Here is a 24,084-nt window from a genome sequence, read left to right on the forward strand (position 1 = left end):
ATGGTTGGGAAGGGTTGCCTTTCATATCTAGCATTTGTGAGGAATGTTAGAGCCGAGACTCCTAGTATTAATTCTGTTCCAGTTGTGAGGGATTTTCCCAATGTGTTTTCTGCAGACCTGTCGGGCATGCCACCAGACAGGGATATTGATTTTGGTATTGACCTGGTGCTGGGCACTCAGCCCATTTCTATTTCGTCGTATTATATGGCACCAGCAAAGTTGGAAGAATTGAAAGAGCAATTTTAGGAACTCCTAGATAAGGGGTTCATTAGGCCTAGTATGTCACCGTGGGGTGCGCCGGTTCTGTTTGTGAAGAAGAAGGATGGCACAATGAGAATGTGCATTGATTACAAATAATTGAACAAGGTAACAATTAAGAACAAGTATCATTTGCCTCGCATTGATGATTTATTTGATCAGCTTCAGGGAGCGAGGGTGTTCTCTAAGATTGATCTCCGTTCGGGCTATCACCAGTGGAAGATCTGGGATTCAGATATTCTTAAGACCGCTTTCAAGATAGATATGGTCACTATGAGTTTCTTGTCATGTCTTCCGGGCTGACCAATGCTCCAACATCGTTCATGCATTTGATGAACAGTGTATTTCGACCTTATCTGGATTCGTTCGTTATTGTATTCATTGATGATATCGTGGTGTACTCGCAAAGTCAGGAGGAGCACGTGGAGTATTTGAAAGTTGTGTTGCAGAAATTGAGGGAGGAGAAGCTTTATGCAAAGTTATCCAAGTGCGAATTTTAGCTTAGTTTAGTGACTTTCTTGGGACACGTGGTGTCCAGCGAGGGCATTCAGGTTGATCCGAAGAATATAGAGGCGGTTCAGAGTTGGCTTAGACCGTCCTCAACCATAGATATTCGTAGCTTTCTTGGTTTGGCAGGCTATTATCGCCGGTTTGTTCAGGGATTCTCATCTATCGCATCGCCCTTGACCAAGTTGACTCAGAAGGGTGTTTCATTTATATGGTCGGACGAGTGTAAAGAGAGCTTTCAGAAGCTCAAGACAGCTTTGACCACAGCTTCAGTGTTGGTTTTGCCATCAGCTTCAGGTTCATATACTGTTTATTGTGATGCCTCGATAGTTGGTATTGGTTATGTATTGATGCAGGAGGGTAGAGTTATTGCTTATGCTTCTCGTCAGTTGAAGCCTCATGAGAAGAACTACTCCGCTCATGAATTGGAGTTGGCTACCATAGTTCATGCATTGAAGATTTGGAGGCATTACTTGTATGGCGTATCTTGTGAGGTATTCATCGATCATCGCAGTTTTCAGCATTTGTTCAAACAAAAGGATCTTAATTTGAGGCAGTTGAGATGGCTAAAGTTGCTTAAAGATTATGATATTACTATTCCGTATCATCTGGAAAGGCCAATGTGGTGGCCGATGCTTTGAGCCGAAAGGCAGTGAGTATGGGGAGTTTGGCATATATTCCAGTTGGGGAGAGACCTCTTGCAGTTGATGTTCAGGCCTTGGCCAATCGGTTTGTGAGACTAAATATTTCGGAGCCCGGTCGGGTGTTGGCTTGTGTGGTTTCTCGGTCTTCCTTTTATGATCGCATCAGAGAGCGCCAGTATGATGATCCGCATTTGCTTGTCCTTAAGGACATGGTTCAGCATGATGATGCCAGAAATGTAACCATCGGTAATGATGGCATGTTGAGGATGTAGGGTCGGATTTGTGTGCCCAATGTGGATGGGCTTAGAGAGTTGATTATGGAGGAGGCCCATAGCTCGCGGTACTCTATTCATCCGGGTGCCGTGAAGATGTATCAGGATTTGAGGCAGCACTATTGGTGGAGAAGAATGAAGAAAGATATTGTTGGATTTGTAGCTCGGTGTCTCAACTGTCAGCAAGTAAAATATGAGCATCAGAGACCGGGTGGCTTGCTTCAGCAGATGGTTATCCCGGAGTGGAAGTGGGAGAGGATTACTATGGACTTTGTTGTTGGACTTCCTCGGACTTTGAAAAAGTTTGATGTTATTTGGGTGATTGTGGATCGGCTGACCAAGTCCGTGCATTTCATTCATGTGTGTACTACCTATTCTTTAGAGCGGTTGGCAGGGATTTATATCCGGAGATTGTTCGATTGCATGGTATTCCGGTTTCTATCATCTCAGATAGAGGTACTCAGTTTACTTCGCAGTTTTGGAGAGTCGTGTAGAGAGAGTTGGGTACTCAGGTGAAGGTGAGCACAACATTTCATCCTCAGATGGACGGACAGTCCGAGTGTACTATTCAGATATTGGAGGACATGTTGCGTGCTTGCGTTATTGATTTTGGAGGTTCATGGGATGAGTTTTTGCTGCTTGCGGAGTTTGCCTACAACAACAGCTACTAGTAAAGTATTTAGATGGCTCCATATGAGGCTTTTTATGGGAGGCGGTGTAGATCTCCAGTTGGGTGGTTCGAGCCCGGCGAGGTTAGATTATTGGGGACAGATTTGGTGCAAGATGCCTTAGAGAAGGTGAAGGTGATTCAGGAGAGGCTTCGTACAGCGCAGTCATGCCAGAAGAGTTATGCGAACTGAAAGGTTCGAGATGTATCCTACATGATTGGTGGGAAGGTCTTGCTGAAAGTTTCACCCATAAAGGGTGTTATGAGATTTGGAAAGAAAGGGAAGTTGAGTCCGTGGTTCATTGGGCCTTTCGAGGTGCTTCAGAGGATTGGGAGGTGGCTTATGAGCTTGCCTTGCCACCCAACTTGTCAAGTCTGCATCCGGTATTTCATGTGTCTATGCTCCGAAAGTATATTGGGGATCTGTCTCATGTGTTGGACTTCAGCATGGTTCAGCTGGATGATGATTTGACATTTGATGTAGAGCCAGTAGCTATTTTGGGTCGCCAGGTTCAGAAGTTGAGGTCGAAGGATATAGCTTCAGTGAAAGTGTAGTGGAGAGGTCGGCCCGTGGAGGAGGCTACCTGGGAGACTGAGCTGGAGATGCGGAGTACATATCCTCACTTGTTTGAGGCTTCAGGTACATTTCTTGACTCGTTCGAGGACGAACATTTGTTTAAGTTAGGGAGGATGTGACGACCCAGCCAATCGTCGCATGAATTACCGCTCTGTTTTCCCCATTTCTACTTTTTTATGCTTCGTTATCCGTATTTTATGTGGGCGAGTTGATTGGCTTGCGTTTGGTGTGATTTTGGTAAGAAATAAGAGACTTAGTCTCTTTTAAGAAGGCTTAAGTTGGAAAAGTCAACCGGATGTTGACTTATGAGTTAGAGGGCTCGGATGTGAGTTCCGATGGTTCGGTTAACTTCGGGAGGTGATTTGTGACTTAGGAGTGTGATCATAAATGGTTTTGGAGGCCCGGTGTAGAATTAGGCTTGAATTGGCGAAGTTAGTATTTTGGCGATTTTCGGTTGATATGTGAGATTTTTATTCGGGGGTCAGAATGGAATTCCGAGAATTGTTGTAGCTTCATTATGTCATTTTTGATGTGTGTGCAAAATTTCAGGTCATTCGTACGCGGTTTGGTTAGGTTTTTTATCAAAAGTGTGTTTCGGAAGTTTTTAGAAAAGCTAGGCTTGAATTCGATGTGAATTGATGGATTTGGTGTTGTTTGAGGTGTTTTCATGATTGGAACAAGTTTGAATGAAGTTTTAGGATGTGTTGGTACTTTTGGTTGAGGTCACGGGGGCCTCGGGGTGGTTTCGGATGGCTAACGGGAAGTTTTGAGCCTTTGGAGATTGCAAAAAATGCAACAGCAGTTGCAGAGGATTTTTTGGCCATCGCAATCGCGTGAGATCCCTCGCGATCGCGTAGAAGGAAGTTGGGTGGCCCTGAGTTTGTACTTTGCATTCACGTCAGATGGCTCGCATTCGCGTAGGGGCCTTGAGGTTATGTTTCGCGTCCTCATGATGGGTGTCGCGTTCGCATAGTGGAGATGGGCGCGTGAAGGTCCAGGAGCTATTGCTCTTCGCGTTCGCGTAAGTGGTACCGCGTTCGCGTAGGTTCAAAGGTCCAAAGCATCGCGTTCGGGGGTGTGGTGCCGCATTCATGAAGGGTTATTTGTGGGTCACGGAAAATTGTGCATCGCGAACGCGTGGGTTTGACCGTGTTCGCGAAGGAGGGATTTCCAGAACTGAACAGTGAAGTTTTTAAACATTTCCTCCGCGAGTTTTAGTCATTTTTCCACCATAGTTGAGTATTTTGAGAGCTCTTTGAGGGGAATTGAAGAGGGATTCAAGGAGAATTGATTGGAGGTAAGTTCTATGAACCAAAACATGATTATATTGTGAAATTAACTTAGAAATTCATGGAAATTTAGCTAAAAATGGAAGAACTAGGGCTTGGGATTTTGAGATTTTAAATTGGGATTTGAATGGTCATTTGAAGTCGGATTTGAGAAATTTTTATATGTATAAACTCGTGGCGAGATAAGGAACCCGTTGATGTGAAAATTTCTGAGTTTTGAGAAGTGGGTCCAGGGCTCGAGTTTTGCTAATTTCGGGTTTTTGATATTTTTCGATTGTTTTCGCCTGGGCTTTGTCCCCTTAGCATATTGTGACGTATTCGCTCTTGTTTTGGTCAGATTTGACATGCAAGGAGGCCGATTTGTGAGTCAAAGGCATAGCGAGCTAGAGCTTTAGCCGGTTCGAGGTGAGTAATGAATGTAAATGATATCTTGAGGGTTTGAAACCCCGAATTTGCACATCGTAGTGCTATATTGAGGTGAGACACGTGCTTGATGATGAGTGTGGGATCGTATACTATTGGGGATTGTGACTTAGCCCATCCCGAGTGACGCTTTTACCGCGCATTTTGATTGAAGCTTATTTGTTATCATCATTGTTTGAACTTATTGCCATACTTGGGCTTCGTGCCAACTATTTGAACCCTCCGGGGAATTTTATCACTATTTCCTCACTGTTTTGACTTACTACTTGAACTCAGTCGTACCGTTTTCCACTATTTTACAACTCAACCACTTTTTACTCGGTTTTGAAACTAAAATGATATATTAAATGATGTTTTGGGATGAGAACTACTGTTTTACTAATGCCCGAGGGGATTATATGATTTTTGGACTGAGTACGGCCAAGGGCCAGATGTGAGGATACTATGGGATCGGGCTGCGCGCCGCAGCAGTGTTATACTGATATTGATATGAGGTCGAGGGCCCAGATTTGATGCCACGAGATTACTTGATATTGTGCTTGGGCCGTAAGGGGCCCCTCTCGGAGTCTGCACACCCCTAGTGAGCGCCGTCGACGATAAATGTATGGATTGGGCTGCACGCCGCAGCGGGTACTATAGGGTACTGTTCTATGTGTTGATTTTCTTTATATGTTTGTCACTTAACTGCTTATTTGTTGTAGCATTTCCATATTTCGTTTCCATTGGTTTATTGCTTTCATATTACTTGTTTAAAATGCCACATTATAGATTACTCTTTGTTTCTCCGTGATTTCTTATTCTCAGTCATTATTTATACTTATTACTCACTGGGTCGGAGTACTCACATTACTCCCTGCACGTTGCATGCAGATCCAGGTGCATCTGAGGCTGAGTGAGGATTTTTAGTTGAGCAGCGCATATCCGGGAGCATCGAGGTAGCTGCATGGCCTCCGCAGCCCCGATCTCTCCTTTCTATTCTTTTTTATCCGCATTCCCTAGATTGATATGTATTAGGGTGATGAAATGGTATTAGAGGCTCAGACTTGTGACACCGGGTCTATATGGGCTATGTAGTAGTATTATTATCATTTGAAATTCCGCATATTTAACTCTGGTTTCAGAATTTTAATATGGTGTTTTGGTAATTTAACTGTGTTAGCTGATAACGAACTATATAAGAAATGGGTTGAGGTTGTTAATTGGTCAGGCTTGCCTAGCAGTGTGTTGGGCGCCATCTCGACCGGGGTTGGGGTCGTGACAGTCTTGAAGGGAAAAAAATATGTAACATGGATCGAGTTCTCTTTAAAAAAAGGGAAAATGCATAAGTACCCCTGACCTATACCCGGATTTTCAACTACACACTTTATCTTTGCGGAAATCCTATTACCCTCCTAAACTATTTTTAAATGGAATAAATACCACCCTAAAACTAGACAACCAAACTCTTGGCAAGTGGTGAAGTACACGCGCTGCCACATATATTTTTAGTATTTTTGTATTCTTTCTTCTTTTTCTTATCCTTTTTTCTTATTTCTCATTATTATCATTTTTTTTGTTATTTCATTCTCTTTCTTTTTGTTTTGGTCATTGGCGGCATAAAATTGTGGTCATCGGAATTTCAAGTACACCATTTTTTCGGCGAATGTTTTTTCCCGGCGACATTTTTCTATCCCTATCTGAGTATATTTTACTTTGCTTATAAATAGATCTTTTTGAGAGTTTAATTTGTGTGTGAAATAGAAAGAGAAAAAATAAAAACAGAATAAATGAAAGAAAAGCAGTAAGATAAAGTCTCTAATGAATGAATATCCGCCAGAATTAGAGAAGAAACGAAAAAAGAAGTAAAAGAGAAAGACAAAGAAAAAGGAAAAGGAAAAGGAAAAGGGAAAAAAGTAAGAAAAAATGGTAAAAAAAGCAAAAAAAATAATTAAAAATCATTTTTTCTTGCTTCTCACTCTCCCAAAGGAGAGTAAAATACACACACTCTGCCACATCAGCTTTAAAGGTGCAAATAATTCTACTTTAAAATAGTTTAGGTGAGGTAATAAAAATTCTGCAAAGGTAGAGTATGTAATTGGAAATCCGTGTATAGGTCAGGGAGTACTTATGTATTTTCCCTTAAAAAAATTTAGATGAATCTTAGTTTTTAAAGAAGAACATGAATGTCACGACCCAAAATCTCAAGCCTATTTCCCAAAATATTACTACTAAATCGATTATAAGAATTTAATAAAATATTTCCAACATTTGAATTTCTCATAAACTAAATCAACTCTAAATATAATTAATATGAAATACGAAAACGAGTCCCAAACATCGGGGTGTCACTAAGTCATGAGCGTTTAAAACTATAAACTAAGATGTATAAACTGTCTAACTATCCAAAAGAAGAAATGACAAGAGGAGTAACAAGGTCCTGCGGACACTAGCAGCTACCTTGCAATCTCCACAGCTAGTCGGCCTGAATTCAACGATCGCCGCGCTCTAACTCACCTGGATCTGCACATAAAGTGCAGGGTGTAATATGAGTACAACCACCTTAGTAGTAACAGAAATAACTAAGGAACTAAGCAGTATTGACGAGCTAAGTAAAACAATCCAATTATTTATTTTCACAATTTTAAAAAAATAAACATGAATAAATATGTAAATTCCATAACTAGTAAATACCACAAAGAAATTTAACAGATAAATGCAGCAACAACAAAAGTAAATGCAACTTCACAGCAATGTCACTCTATCACTCAGCACTCGCACTCAGCACTCAACACTCAACACTCAATACACTCAACACTTTGCGCTCACTGGGGGGTGTACAGACTCAGGAGGGGCTCCCAAAGACTAAGCACTAAGCATGGAAAACTCACGTGTCATCATATCAATACCTAGATCTGCATGGTCAACTCACGTGCTACGCGGACAACTCATGCGCTATAATACCTGGACCCGCACGGTCAACTCATATGCTACGCGGACAACTTATGCGCTATGGTATTAATATCCTCACAACCAGTCCATCATATCAATATCTAGATCTGCACGGTCAACTCACGTGCTAAACGGACAACTCATGCGCTACACGGACAACTCATGCGCTATGGTATCAATACCTGGACCCGCACGGTCAACTCACGTGCTACGCGGATAACTCACGTGCTATGGTATTAATATCCTCACAACCAAGCCATCATATCAATACCTGGATCCGCAAGATAAACTCACGTGCTACGCAGACAACTCACGCGCTATGGTATAAATACCTGGACCCGCATAGTCAACTCACGTGCTACACGGTTAACTCATGCGCTATGGTATTAATATCCTCACAACCAGGCCCTCGGTCTCACTTAATCATGTACCTCACTAGCCTCACTATCACCAACAAATAAGGGAATACAGCTCACATCAAGTATCACAACATATTAGTAAATAATAGAGACTGAGGTAAACATGTACAATAATTTCTATGACTGAGTACAAGTAATGTGAGCATGAATAAAGCCTAAGCATGATCTCTAACATGAAGGCAAACAAGTTCGGCAACAAGTAACTACGTAAACACATATGATGGACATGAGACCTCACGGGATAGACCAAGTCTCAATCCCTCGAGGTATACACCCACACGTTTGTCACCTAGCATGGGTATTGTGAGCACGTGATTTTTGCCTTACGAAAACTACTCCAAAATAAATCAAAAAAATAAAATAAATTTCTTTTACTATGTAATTTTTGAATTTGCGTGGTGTTAAATACTTGTGTTATGTCCGTAAGTGTTTACTTTGTCATAATAAAATAAAAAATAAAATAAAATACATATTGCATGCATATAGGATTTAATTATGCATTTAAAAGATAATTTAAATAAAATCACAAAAAATATGCAATAGTTCTATTTTAAATATTCCACTGTGTGATTGATGTCTTGTCTATGTGTTAAGTAATTGTTATAGAGTAATTAATATATTTTTGTGAAGTTAAAATTGTTTTATAATTAAAATTAGAAATTTAAATTAGAAAAATGAAATGGTTGAAAAAGAAATAAAAAAAATATAAAAATAATCGGACCTGGATTTAAATCCAGGCCCAAACCAAATTACCCCCTTTAGCCCAGGTCCGATCCAAACCAGACGAACCAAAACGACAGCGTTTGGTCGTGGCTTCTCAGGAACCGTTGGATCAAATCCAACCAACGGTTAAGATCTCATCCCCTTACCCGTAACCCGACTCATTGACCCGATTCAGTCCGACCCCAACGTTAAACCAAACGACGTCGTTTGGTTAAGTGAGATGATCCTGACCGTGAATCTTACTTGATCGGACGGACAAGATCAATCCACCCCTCCCCTATATAAGTTCCAGACCCCTACCCCGGCCCCCTAACTAAACCCCCCTCTCTACTGTTCAGCATCACCTTCCTCAGACCCCTCCCTATCCCTAGCCGCCCTAGGATCCCACCGCCTAAAACCCGGCGGCATCAACGCCGCCGGTCACCAAAATAACACCCTAGAATCCCCTGAACATCCTCTACACAGATCCAACCTTAGTTTCCTTCGAATCAGACCCCAACTCTTCGAATATTAAATCGAAGGTGGGTCTGAAAACTCCAACCTTTCCAATGGCTTCCAAAATAACACCATAGTACCCCCTAGCATGCCTTGTTATGGATCTGAAGTTTGTTTGGCTCGAATCAGTTCCGAGCTTCTCGAATCTTCTTTTGAAGATTCGGACCAAACAAGAACAAACTCAGATCCGTTTTAAGCTGACACCAAATTACCCCTAGGCTACCCTCACCCTTGTATCATATTTGGTTCTCCTCGAATCTGACCAGAAATGGTTAAGTCCCAAATCGAACTTTCAAGAACCCTAAAAATACCAAACTTTTGGATTCTGTTCAGATTGAATAAAGATTGAGGTTTAATCGACCTTAGTCGAAGTATTTTCAGTGGAAAATACTTCGACTAAGGTCTGTTTGATTTCAAACAAAATCCGAAGCCGAGTTGAGTTCGAGTCTGATTAAAATTCAGAGGTACTTTTCTATTTCTGTTTGTATATTCTGTATGTATTTTTGTTTGTTTTAATAACTCGTTGATTTTTCATATTTTTGTTTTGATTAAATTCTGTCATCTTTGTCTCATGCCCGTCTATATGATCAAAATATGAAACTATTTCTGTTGGTTGTGATTATTCACAATGTAAGTAATCGACTCGATTAAGTTCGTCGATTAGTTATATTATGAATTCTCATTTATGATAATGCTAATTGAAACAGTCTGTTTTTATTGTTTTAGACTAATTATGGACAAATGTTATAAGTAATCAACTGATTAATACTCGTCGATTAAATCATGTTTGTTTGCAAATCAGTGAATTCAAATGTTGAAATTCAGTTTGATTGCTATGTTAATTCAGTATAATTGATTGTGATGTTAAGTTTGAATTCAAGTTTACAAGTGTTAGTTAAATACAATTATAATAAGAATTTAATCCTAGGACTGGTTATAACTGTTAAAGCAGACTTTAAAATCTGTTTTGCAACATATTCTGATTTTAGTTTAAAGGCTGTAATTACAGAAGGATTTCAGGTTTATTTTGAAATGAAACAGTAGGGTAATGTGATAGTGTGCTTTCAATGGAATGTTGGTTGGCTATAATTTAAAATACTAATGGGAAACAAGGGATAATGGGGCTGCTGAAAAACAGGATAAATAGCACTTAGTTTTAAATTATTCAAAAGTAGTTTTAATGGAAAAACTTTCTGATTTTTAAAGGAGAAAAGGGTCCATCCAGCACTAAACTGTATAGGACCAGCCCTGTATAAATACAGGGAGCTGGATAGACTGAAGGAGTCAGTTTTTCAGAGAGGGAATTGGGACTGATTTAGGGCAGTTTTCAGAGAAGAGGAGTTTTCAGAGAAAGGCAGAGATTTCAGATTGAAGAAATCTGATTTAGGAGGAAAAAAAGAGAAAATCTGGAAAAAAAAAACAGAAAGAAAGGAAAGAAAGACAGAGAAAGAAAAGAAGAAAAAAAAATCAGTTTTCAGAGAAAGAGAGTTTAGAGAGACTTCATAACAGATTTTGAAAGAGAATTTAAGAAAATACACCTAGAGTGAGATAAAAGAGAAAAAATCCAGCAGAAAAATCAAATTCTTCTTGGAATCTGAAGAGGAAGAGGAAAAAGAAAAACAGAAACAAATATAGAAACAGAAAAGAAAATCAGAAACATACTTTTCTTTGGATCTGTCCGGGTCTGTTTGTTTGATATTACTTCAGTTTGAATCTGAAATCTTTCCCTCAAGTTTCTGTCACTGTTCATCTGGGTTAACGGGTCTTGTTCAGACTTGCTGTGTTATCGGTACATTCTACTGATTTTGTTATTGCTGCTACTGCTGAAATTTACTCCTTCTACCTTCATTTTCAGGTACATGTCTTTTAAATTTTATGTTGGAAAGAGATTCAACATGACTAATCAATGAAGTTCGAATTGTAATTCTGTTTTCCATTTGTCCACGTTCATCAGTTTAAATTTCATTTTTTGTTTCATGTTAGTTAATTAGTAGTGAATTCAATTTGATAGCTATGAGTTAATTGTCTTACTTTGAAATTCGTATAAAGCTTTGTAATAATGTTAGCCCTTCATCTCATTAGTTTAGTCATGTTTGAACTGTCAAGGTAGGAAACATGACATAAAGATTGGCCATTAACTAGGCCTTGTGACGTTGTTAGTTGAATAAAGAATAGCGTGAAAATGTCAAAACCATATAGCTAGTTTATTCTGATAATCTGATTTAGTTGTGGAAGGAATGATATAAGTTGTACGTTCTTATGTGGCATTATAACAGGTATCTATAGAACCATTAGTGGATGGAAAGTGGAGTTGTTATGGCTCATTATGATGTTAAAGTGCTATGAATGTTTTAGACATACAAACTATGTCACATGTAAGGCAATATTATTAATCGATTTATAATTCCCTTTCTTATCAATTTGATGCCTATTTACCATCTTAGATAAATAATTAGGCCTATTAGATTAAAAGCAAGTATATGAGAATAAGATGAGATATACAAATTGCAACACTTTATGTCAATGACAATTAGAAATGGGATTTGCACTAATTAAATAATGAAAAATTGTTCAAAAATACTTCTTCCTTTCATAAATCATGTTTGTTAGTTTCATATACAATTCATCCTTTGGCATATATATGTTGTATTTGTTTGAATCATATTTTTATTCTTTTCCTTCGAATTTGAATAGCGGGATGAATATAATTTATACTCGAAAATTATAATCGACGGGCAACCTTTAATAGATTGTGAATTCTTTTCAAAGAATTTATAGGCCTCTAAAGTGGGAGTTCTCATGATTTTCGCATAAAAAATATATAAATATAATAAACAATTGGTGGAAAATCCCTAATACCATTACAAGTATTTTGTGCAGTTAGGGATGCGTTCGCGTACCCTGATTATATTTTTAAAAGCAAATTCGGATTATGCGTACGCACAATTTCGAGCGAATATTTAAGAAAAGGATTTTTTCCAAAGGCGTTAAAACAATTTCATTAAAAGAACCGAGATGTGCGGTTCATTATTTAAGAAAAACAAATATTCTTGATTCGACACATTTTTAAAAAAAAAATGATTGCTTAATAAATATATTATCAAAAGTTATTGTGTACACGTACGCGTGACACAATTCCGCATTTTTTTAAATTTATAACACGAATATACGTACGCGTAATTCGATTCAAAGAAGGGTCCTTAATCACAATAATTAAAAGCGGTAGAAAAATCACGTAACAAATGTATTTAATAAAAATCAAGATAATTAAGCCAATAATAAAAACAGTTAAGCGACCGTGCTAGAACCACGGAATTCGGAAATGCCTAACACCTTCTTCCGGATTAACAGAATTCCTTACTCAGGATTTCTGGTTCGCAGAATAATAAACAGAGTCATATTCTCCTCGATTCAGGGATTAAAATTGGTGACTTGGGACGCCTTAAAATTCCCAGGTGGCGACTCTGAAATAATTAAATAAATCCCGTTTCGACTGTCCTTCAATTGGAGAAAACTCCCCACGCACCCACGCGGGCGCGGTAAAAAGGAGGTGCGACAGCTCTGGCGACTCTGCTGGGGACAAAAGTTCCTATTGTAACCCAGAACCATTGGTTCAGGGTTTAAAGAATTCGAGCTTAAAATATCTGTTTTTATTGGCTTTACTTACTATATAATTTTCAACTGTTTATATGCTAATATGCTAAATGTTTTTTTTTACCGCTTTAATATTATTTGAATTGTGAATATATACAACTGCTACGAAACCCCCTTCTTTCTGAGTCTTCTGAATTTATGGTGTACACGTGCGCGTGACCCACCTTTCTGTTAAAGTCATACCAAATAAGACGGAGTTGGGACAAGTAACTAGGTCGGGCAGACTTTCGTGCTCCCGGTACGTTGCCCCCGCTTCGGCTCAAACTGTCCATTTGGGTAAGCCAGGTTTAGAACAATCAACCTAAGGTTTTACACTTAGAATAACTCAGCCATGTACCGGATCCCTAGTAGGAACATCTATTTGCATCATACACATTTGGCCTTGGAGACTCAACACAGGGGTTGGGTCTGTCTAGGACAGGTGAACCCGAAATAAAAAGACCATCATGATGCATCCTACTTGCTATTTGTGCATTCATTAGCCTCGAACATGCTTGTTGACCAGCTTAAATGAAATCATGGTGAGAAGAGAGGAATAAAATGGGTTGTTGTTTTTTTTTAAAAAAAAATTTCAAAAAAAGAAAAATAGTTTTAAATCTTGAAATAAAGGTATTTAAAAAAAAAATCGAAAATGATTTTTTTTTAGTATAAATTTTCAAAATGAATTTTGACTTTATTAAAATTAAATTTCAGATACAAAATGAGCACCACACAAAGCCCCTCGTCCACGAGTACAGAAGAATTTCTATTTCAACTTCAAATGTGGTGGTATGATTTAGGCGAAGACGGTCAAAAATGGGTCGTCAAGCATTTGGGAAATCTCACGGACATTATGAAAGTCAAACCCCGTGATGATCTGATTGCGGCACTAGTAACTTTTTGGGACCCTGTTCACAATGTCTTTCGTTTCTCTGACTTCGAGCTTACTCCTACATTAGAGGAGATAGCTGGATATGCTGGTTTTGACGGAAGTTTAAGAAATCAAAGCTTGATATTCACAAAGGCTCCTTCGGTACATCGATTCTTCGGTCTTCTGAACATCAGCAGTCAAATCAGGAAAAACAATGTCATCAATGGATGTTGTTCCTTCAACTTTTTGTATTCAAGGTTCGGAAAGTCAGATGGGTTCGAAATTCATGAGAAAGGCCTTACCAATAAGCAAAACAAAGACACTTGGCAGATTCACCGTCGCTTTGCTTTCATGGTGGCTTTTCTAGGAGTCATGGTCTTTCCAAACAAAGAGCGAACAATTGATATTCGCACCGCAAAAATTGTGCAAATCCTCACCACCAAAGAAAATCACACCTTTGTCCCCATCATTCTATCAGACATTTATCGAGCTTTGACTTTATGTAAATCAGGAGCAAAGGTCTTCGAAGGATGCAAAATTTTGTTGCAAATGTGGGTGATGGAGCATCTCCAACAACAGCCCAAGATCATACAGTATGGGTCAAACAATGATAATTGCATCGAGAGCTATGAGGAAAGAACAAAAAATTATCAGGCTCCAGAAGGGATAGAAGCATGGGTATCTCATCTAAAGGCTTTAACGGCAAATCAAATTGAATGGACTCTGGGATGGCTCCCGATGAGGGAAGTAATACACATGTCAGCCTCAAATAGTTATCTACTACTATTGGGATTGAGAAGCATTCAGCCGTATGCACCACTGAGAGTCCTAAGGCAATTAGGGAGATATCAAATAGTTCCTGATGATGAAGATTTGAGTGTGCAAGTAATCGAATTACACCCAGAAGCCACTATTCCCGAGGCTCTACTTCAGCAGATGTGGAATGGGTGCCGATACTTGAAAAGTGATACTCAAGTCCCAGACGCTACAAAGGGTGAGATAAATCCTGGATATGCAAGGTGGTTTGAAAAACGGTCTCGCGTGGATGATGTACCAGAGCCTGAGCTAAGAAGGCCAACAAAAAGACCCCATATTCAAAACTTCAATGATAAAATCCAAGAACGGTTGATCTGGGGAGAAAAGGAAAAAGGGTACAAAGCAACTATCCATGCCCTAAAAGAAAATCTAAGAAGCCTCAGTTTGGAGAAAGATTTGCAAGCACAAGAAGCCGAAGGCGAGAAAAAGAGTCTAGCTTGTGAGAATGAAAATCTTCATGCTCGATTCCAAAAAATGAAAAGAGTTTCTGAAACGCCAAAGAGGAGCTGGAAGGATCAAAAAACCATCGCCAATCTCTTTGAAAAAATGCAAGATTATGATTCCATTCTTGCGGAAAACGAAAGGGCATTGAGCAAAGCAAAAGAAAGGATCCAACAATTAAACGAAGAAGCCAGATCTAACAAAGAACGCCAAGATAGGCAATCCGAAAAAGACAAGGCACAATTCAAGAAGGAAAAAGACTATTGGATGCGATCAGAAGACCAGCTTCGTGCACAACTAGAAGAGGCAAGAAGATGCAACAGAGAATATCAACAAGCAGACCTCGACAGGGAAAGATCGCAAGCAAGATTAGAGCAGGCCAGACTCCGAGCTCTATTAGAATCAGCTTTAGATCGTGAAAACCGTGTCAGAGATATAGCCACCACTCGTCAGCAGCAATTGCAAGACCAAGACCAACGTCTCCAAGGTTTCAGGGCACAAATCCACGACTTGGCAGTCTTCACATCTCAAAGTTATGTAAACTGCCAAGGAATGGATTATGAAAGGTTTACAGAGCATGCGCCCACTTTTGCTCGTCATCTAGCAATGGAGTTGGAAAGGATGTATCGTACGCTGGGAGGCCATCCAGGTCAAGCCCCACATTGAGCAGATAATCCAATATTTGACAACAAAAGTGGAAAGTGGGGCATGTTGTGAGATGTTAAGAATTGTATCTTTTATTTTGATTTAAGTGTGTGTGTTTCAAGCCATTTTCTTAAAGTTTTCAAATGTAATTCCATCTTTGTGTAATGAATAAAAGTGATTGCCTTTAGTCCGAACTACGCAAGGTCTGATTCATGTAAGGCATGATACGTAGGCAATCTCTAAGATTCGACCACCACGAATAAAAGATATATATAATAAATAAAAGTGAATAACAATAAAAATTTCAAGAAAGCTGGGACGACACAAGCAGCCGAGCAAATGCATAATAGAAAGGGATTATTTGTCTAGGAGCATTGCATCTCAACGTGTGATTATATATGTGTTAAACTCTCAAAACTAACAAGTTTGTTCATTTTCAGAATTCAAGCAGTTAGTTTCTCTAAAGAGTATACTGGCATATTATCACTATCACACAAGATCAAAAGGACCAATACCCGAAAGTATGTCTATCCCAGATTGTTGACACAGGTATGGAGCTAGAGGAGATGGATGTCGGGAAAATGAAAGAAGAGATGTTTAAGCTCAAGCAGCAAATGGCTGAGATGTACCAAGCATGGTCTACAGGACAGCTACCCCCATCTTACCCAAATAACCCTGCTCCATCAATGACCCAAGCTCAGGATAATATCACCACTGAATTATCCCCAAACTTCCCCATTTACCAGCACTACCGAGGCACCACCTCTCAGACACCGCAGTCTCCACCTCCAAAACCTGTTCCATATTTTCCTCCACCTATGACTCCTGTTTTCGTAGCACCTCCCCCTGCTACATTCCACAAATCTCCTAGTGAGCCTACATTCCAGGCCCAGGACAACCAATATTACCCCCGGAGCCCACCCTCAAAGCCTCCGAAATTCATTCAACCACTCCTCGTTTTGATATCCCAACCGAAATTGACAAGCCAGCCAAAAATGCTAAGCAAGAAGAGATATTCAGGAAGGTCAAGAGTCTAGAACAATCGTTCAGAGACATGCGAGGATTAGGTGGGCAAGTCAGTGTAACATACAAAGATTTGTGCTTATTCCCCAATGTACAATTACCAGTTGGCTTCAAGATGCCCAAATTTGACTTATACAACGGGCACGGCGACCCAGTAGCCCACTTATGAGGTTTCTGTAGCAAGATGCGAGGAGCTGGGGGAAAATATGAATTATTAATGGCTTACTTCAGTCAAAGTTTAAGCGGATCAGCTTTGGAGTGGTATACACGCCAGGACCATGGGAGATGGTACACCTGGGATGACCTGGCACAGGCATTCGCATACCATTTCCAATACAATCTGGAAATCATCCCAGATCGATTATCTTTGACAAAATTTGAGAAGAAACATAATGAAAGTTTCAGAGAGTATGGTTTTCGGTGGAGAGAACAGGCAGCAAGAGTGGATCCTCCTATGAAGGAGAGCGAAATGGTAGACTACTTCCTCCAAGCCTTGGAACCGACTTACTATGCCCATTTGGTTTCAGCAGTTGGGAAATCATTCAACGAAGTAGTGAAGATGGGAGGTATGGTGGAAGAAGGCCTCAAGACAAATAAAATCATGAGCTATTCAGCAATTAAGGCAACTACTCAAGCTATTCAAGGCGGGGTAGGAGGAATCGGAAGAAAGAAGAGGGAGGAAGCAGCAGTAGTTGATTCAGGAATTTGGCCGGGACCCAGAGGTTCACCGCTTTACTATAATCAACAACGACCTCGCCAATCAGCTTACCACCATGATTCATCCCAACACTACTATCACCCTTCAGAGCCTCATTTTTCCATTAACCATGCTCAAGCATACAATCAGCCACCTGTTCACACCAATTGGCGTGCTCCTGTCACACCAAATACTTACCCACGAGCCTATCCCGGACCAGGTTTCAGGCCTAGGCCAGCATTCAGGGGAGAAAGGGAACAGAAAAAGAAAACTTACACTCCATTGGGAGAGTCTTACACTAGTCTGTTCCACAGGCTGAGACAGCTAGACATGCTGAGACCAATACAATCCAAGCTACCCAATCCTCCTCCAAAGAATCTGGATTACACCATTAGCTGTGAATATTGCTCCGGTGCACCAGGCCATGATACGGAGAAATGTTGGCATTTGAAAAATGCAATACAAGAGCTGATTGATACTAATAAAATCGAGGTTCAAACCCCCGAAGCCCCAAATATCAATAGAAATCCAATGCCAGCCCATCAAGAGGCTAATATGATAGAAATCATACAAACTGATGGGGAGACAAAGAAGCCGTCACAAACTGTCATGATGATCAAGTCTCATGAAACCAAGCCAGATAAGCAGTTAATGGAGGAGAAGCCGGTGTCTAAGCAGAACAAAAATGGTGATGAACCATCTATGATAGTCGATGAGGGATCATCGAGCAAAGTTGCCGCAAAACAAGAAAGGCCGAAAGTGTTAGTACCAGGGGTTGCTAACAAACCCATTGTATTCGTGGAAGGAGCCCGTACAGATTGGGTTATTATTGCACCTATAATCCAGCTGCCGGTCATCAACAACAAAGCCATCCCATGGAACTACGAACGGGTGACTGTAATGTACAGGGGAAAAGAAATCAAGGAAGAAGTGTGTGAGGTGCAAGGCTTGACTTGTTCGGGAAGATGTTTTACTCCCGAAGAGTTAAGAAAAACTAAAAACAATCCAACGCCAACAAAGAGAGTTGTGACGGAAGAAGAGGCGGAGGAGTTTTTAAGAAAAATGAAACTCCATGATTATTCTGTTGTGGATCAATTAAAGAAGACCCCCGCTCAAATTTCATTGTTGTCATTACTGATCCATTCAGAGGAACACCGTCTGGCGTTGATGAAAATCCTGAATGAAGCTCATGTTCCTGAAAAGATCTCTGTAAATCATTTGGGAAAAATAGCCAACAGAATCTTTGAGACAAACAGAATTACATTTGCTGATGATGAATTACCTGTGGAAGGTACCGAGCACAACAGAGCTCTTTACCTCACCGTGAAATGTGAAAACTCCGTAGTAACCCGGGTATTGGTTGACAATGGGTCAAGTGCAAACATATGCCCTCTCTCCACTTTAAACAAATTAAAAATTAAAGAGGAGAGGATCCAGAAGAATAGTATCTGCGTACGGGGGTTTGACGGTGGAAGCAGAGATTCATTTGGCGACATAGTGTTGGAACTAACAATAGGGCTAGTTGAATTCACAATGGAATTCCAAGTGTTGGACATAACTGTTTCTTACAACTTGTTATTGGGTCGACCATGGATCCATGCTGCTAAAGCAGTCCCGTCAACACTACATCAGGCTGTCAAGTTTGAATGGGATCATCAAGAAATAGTCGTGTATGGAGAAGAAAGTTTAAATGCTCACAGCAGTACCATTGTACCGGTCGAGGGAACAGAAAGTGACCAGGGACCATGGGTATACCAAGCGACCGACACAATGTCGATAGAGAAAATTCCAGAGGAGAAATACCTTCCAAATCCAAAGATATCCTCTGCATCAGTCATGGTAGCTTATGAAATGTTAAAGAATGGCTTTATACCCGGCAAAGGTCTGGGTTTATCTTTGCAAGGAATTATACAACCAGTATCTCTCCCCGAGAACTGGGGAACATTCGGTTTGGGGTTCATACCCACTGCCAATGACGTGATAAGGGCTAGGAAGCTGAAACACCAAGCATGGGTTCTTCCAAAACCAGTCCCACATCTGTCAAAGTCTTTTGTCAAGACCGGTGCTAAAAATCGCCCGATAACAACAATTCCTAAATCCCGGGTCAATCCTGAGAAGGAATTAATTGAAAGGTTCGAGAAATTGTTTAGTGATGTGAATATGTTGGAAAGCGGAGAAGGGTGTAGCAACGCAGAAGTTCAATTCGTTGGGCCAGAAACAAAGCTCAATAATTGGAAAGCCACTCCTCTCCCAATTCGAAAGGAGTCTTGGTAGTTTATTTTGATTTTCTTTCAGTTTGTTTGGGTTACTTCAGGGTTGTAATCCCAAAGCTTATCTTACAGTTTGTTTGAAGTGTGCAAAACCTTGTTATCTTTCATCATCCAATAAAAAGCAGTTTTTTTTTATCATTCCTGATAGTTTTCTTTTCTTTTTTTCTTTCCTGTACAGTTCCTTTTACGCTGGCTCTAGTGATATGGCATGCATGAGGAATCCTCAGCCCAGTCTTAAAAATCAATCTGGTTCCGAAATATTAATTCAAGAAATATATTGTGATTATGAATCAGAATATGATGAAGATGAGGTTTTTGAAGAGATTAGTAAAGAGTTAATTCACTTTGAGGAAAAAATCAAACCTAACTTGAGTGATACCGAGGACATCAATATAGGGGACACGAGTAATATCCGAGAAACTAAAATAAGTGTCCATCTGGAACCAAAGATCCGAGAGGAGTTAATTAAAGCACTCATAGAATTCAAAGATGTTTTTGCATGGTCGTATGACGACATGCCGGGCCTGAGCACTGATTTAGTGGTTCACAAATTGCCCACCGATCCAACGGTGCCTCCTGTCAAGCAAAGGCTGAGAAAATTCAAGCCTGACATGAGTGTGAGAATTAAGGAAGAAATCACCAAACAATTGGAAGCAAAGGTCATTCGAGTCACTCGATATCCTGTTTGGTTGGCTAATATCGTTCCTGTACCAAAGAAAGACGGCAAAATTAGAGTATGCGTCGACTATCGCAATCTCAACAAAGCAAGTCCAAAGGATAATTTCCCATTACCCAATATCCATATTTTGATCGACAATTGTGCCAAGCATGATATAGGGTCTTTCGTGGATTGTTATGCCGGGTATCATCAAATTCTAATGGATGAAGAAGATGCAGAAAAGACGGCATTCATCACACCATGGGGAACTTATTGCTACCGGGTAATGCCATTCGGTTTAAAGAACGCCGGAGCAACCTATATGAGAGCAATGACCACAGTGTTTCATGATATGATACACAAGGAGATTGAGGTATACGTGGACGATGTGATCATAAAATCAAAGCATCAGGCCAACCACGTTGGGGATTTGAGGAAGTTCTTCTTAAGACTTCGCAGGTACAACCTCAAGCTTAACCCTGCCAAGTGCGCATTTGGAGTTCCATCTGGAAAGTTGCTGGGATTCATAGTCAGTCGACGAGGCATCGAGCTAGACCCATCAAAGATCAAAGCCATCCAAGAACTGCCACCTCCAAGAAACAAAACTGAAGTAATGAGTTTGTTGGGAAGGTTAAATTACATCAGCAGGTTTATTGCTCAGCTCACAACAACCTGTGAGCCAATTTTCAAATTGTTAAAAAAGGATGCTGCGGTCAAATGGACCGATGAGTGTCAAGAAGCGTTCAATAAAATAAAAGGGTACTTGTCAAACCCACCCGTGTTGGTCCCGCCAGAGCCAGGAAGACCTTTGATTCTTTACTTGACGGTTTTGGAAAATTCATTTGGTTGTGTATTGGGGCAACATGACCTCACTGGCAGAAAAGAACAGGCCATCTACTACCTTAGCAAGAAGTTCACAGCTTATGAGGTTAAGTATACTCATTTGGAAAAGACATGTTGCGCCCTAACATGGGTAGCTCAAAAATTGAAACACTATTTGTCATCCTACACTACTTACCTCATTTCTCGGTTGGATCCATTGAAATACATTTTTCAAAAGCCTATGCCAATGGGAAGACTTGCAAAGTGGCAGATATTGCTCACAGAATTCGACATCATCTATGTGACTCGAACTGCAATGAAGGCTCAAGCGCTGGCCGATCACTTAGCCGAAAACCCGGTCGATGAGGAATATGAGCCGTTGAAAACTTATTTTCCTGACGAAGAAACAATGCATATCGACGAGGTGGAGCGAATTGAAAAGCCTGGCTGGAAACTTTTCTTTGATGGAGCCGCTAACATGAAAGGAGTCGGAATAGGAGCTGTAATCATTTCTGAAACAGGGCATCACTATCCTGTTACGGCTCAATTGCGATTTTATTGCACCAATAATATGGCTGAATATGAAGCTTGTATTTTGGGGTTAAGGCTAGCCGCAGACATGGGTATCCGAGAAATCTTAGTCATGGGAGATTCGGATCTTTTGGTACATCAAATTCAAGGAGAATGGGAAACCCGAGACTTGAAGCTCATACCATACCGACAATGTCTACATGATCTTTGTCAGCGGTTTCAATCAGTGGAATTCCAACATATTCCAAGAATCCATAATGAGGTTGCCGATGCATTGGCTACCCTGGCATCAATGTTGCACCATCCGGACAAAGCTTATGTAGATCCAATACATATTCAAGTCCACGATCAGCACGCTTATTGCAATATGGTTGAAGAAGAATTTGATGGTGAACCATGGTTCCACGACATCAAGGAGTATATCAGGATGGGGATATATCCCGCACAAGCCACAGGAGATCAAAAGAGGACCATTAGGCGATTGGCAAATGGATTCTTCTTAAGCGGAGGAGTTTTGTATAAAAGAACACCAGATCTTGGATTATTAAGATGCATAGATGCCAGACAAGCTACAGCTGTCATGTCTGAAGTACATTCAGGAGTTTGCGGACCCCACATGAGTGGATATGTGTTGGCAAAGAAAATCCTCCGAGCTGGTTACTATTGGCTTACCATGGAGCGAGATTGTATCAGTTTTGTGCGCAAGTGTCATCAATGCCAAATACACGGAGATTTGATTCATTCTCCACCATCCGAGTTGCACACAATGTCGGCACCATGGCCTTTCGTTGCCTGGGGCATGGATGTGATTGGACCAATTGAGCCGGCAACATCCAATGGGCACAGGTTCATTCTGGTAGCTATTGATTATTTTACCAAATGGGTTGAGGCCAAGACATTCAAATCAGTGACCAAGAAAGCTGTGGTCGATTTTGTCCACTCAAATATCATATGTCGATTCGGAATCCCGAAGGTGATCATCACAGATAACGGTGCTAATCTTAACAGCAACTTAATGAAGGAAGTATGTCAACAGTTTAAGATTACACATCGTAACTCTACCCCATATCGGCCCAAGGCGAATGGAGCAGTAGAAGCAGCCAACAAAAACATAAAGAAGATACTTCGGAAAATGATAGAAGGTTCAAAACAATGGCATGAAAAATTACCATTTGCATTATTGGGATACCGCACTACTGTTCGCACTTCAGTAGGAGCAACTCCTTATTTGTTGGTATATGGCACTGAAGCAGTAATTCCTGCAGAAGTTGAGATTCCTTCCCTTCGGATCATCGCCGAAGCAAAGATTGATGATGATGAATGGGTCAAAACCCGTCTGGAACAGTTAAACTTGATTGATGAAAAACGATTGGCCGCAGTATGTCATGGTCAATTATATCAAAGAAGAATAGAAAGAGCATACAACAAAAAGGTGCGTCCCCGGAAGTTTGAAGTAGGTCAGCATGTGCTGAAACGTATTCTTCCACATCAGGTCGAGGCAAAAGGCAAATTTGCCCCGAATTGGCAAGGACCATTCATTGTGACCAGAGTATTATCAAATGGTGCACTATGTTTAAAAGATATTGAAGGCAAATGCATAGATATGGCGATCAATTCTGACGCGGTAAAGAGATATTATGCATAAAATTTTTGAATGTTTGTATTTAGCATTATTTCGAAGATTGGAATGACAAAGGCAATTTATTCTGCTATCCAAACACTATACCCTTTGTTTTCCCCCTTTGAGCCATACTTGTTTCTTTCCTACCCCCTCTTGGAAGCAATGAAAATAAAAAAAAATAAAAAAATTACTATTATTTGGTGAACTACGTTTGACCTGATTCCTCAAAGAAGGATACGTAGGCTCCTCACGGCTCGGTCATAGGGTGCACAATATACATAATGTGCACAAAAAGTTATGTCAAGCGACCCCAATCAGAAACTGGGGCAGAAATTGTATTGGAAGTAAGAAAAAGATTCCAAGAGTTATAATTTTAAACCCATACCAGAACTGTTTAGCTTTTAATACTTTTTCCATTTCTAACCCCATACCAGAAAGACCTTTCGACCAATCTTAGAAAAATGCTGAGTCAAGCAAATGAAGATGGTTCATAACACTCTGATACAAACAAGAAAAGAAAGTAAAAATGAGAGAGTCTTATAGGTGAAAACCCACACGGGCACCATAAGGCGACGGAAGTTGAGAGAAAAGTAAAATGAGAGAGTCTTATTGGTGAAAACCTTCATAGGCACCCTAAGGCGAAAAGGAAGTGAGAAATGAACAAATGAGGAAGGTTTATCGGTGAAAACTCTTTGAGATATTGCAAGTCCAACAGGCCTGTGAAATGAAAAATGAAGTTGGATTACGGAAATTTTGGGGAAAACCAAAATGAGACAATTGAAAGGAGATTGATTAAAAGACTGGGTTGATTAATCCGAAATGCATACCCTGATCATTGGTGCCGGTAACTCCAA

At 40.2% G+C, this 24,084-nt stretch overlaps 1 protein-coding gene across 1 annotated transcript; it reads left to right on the forward strand.

The window, feature by feature from the left end:
- LOC138881855 (uncharacterized) lies at window positions 1-1,681 on the forward strand. Its single transcript, XM_070162143.1, has 3 exons — window positions 1-165; window positions 1,122-1,259; window positions 1,382-1,681. The coding sequence occupies exons 1-3, from the start codon at window positions 1-3 to the stop codon at window positions 1,679-1,681; spliced, it is 603 nt and encodes a 200-aa protein (XP_070018244.1).
- Window positions 1,682-24,084: the final 22,403 nt, after the last annotated feature.

Source organism: Nicotiana sylvestris, chromosome 11 (assembly GCF_000393655.2).
Source record: "Nicotiana sylvestris chromosome 11, ASM39365v2, whole genome shotgun sequence".
Classification (NCBI taxonomy): Eukaryota; Viridiplantae; Streptophyta; class Magnoliopsida; order Solanales; family Solanaceae; genus Nicotiana; species Nicotiana sylvestris.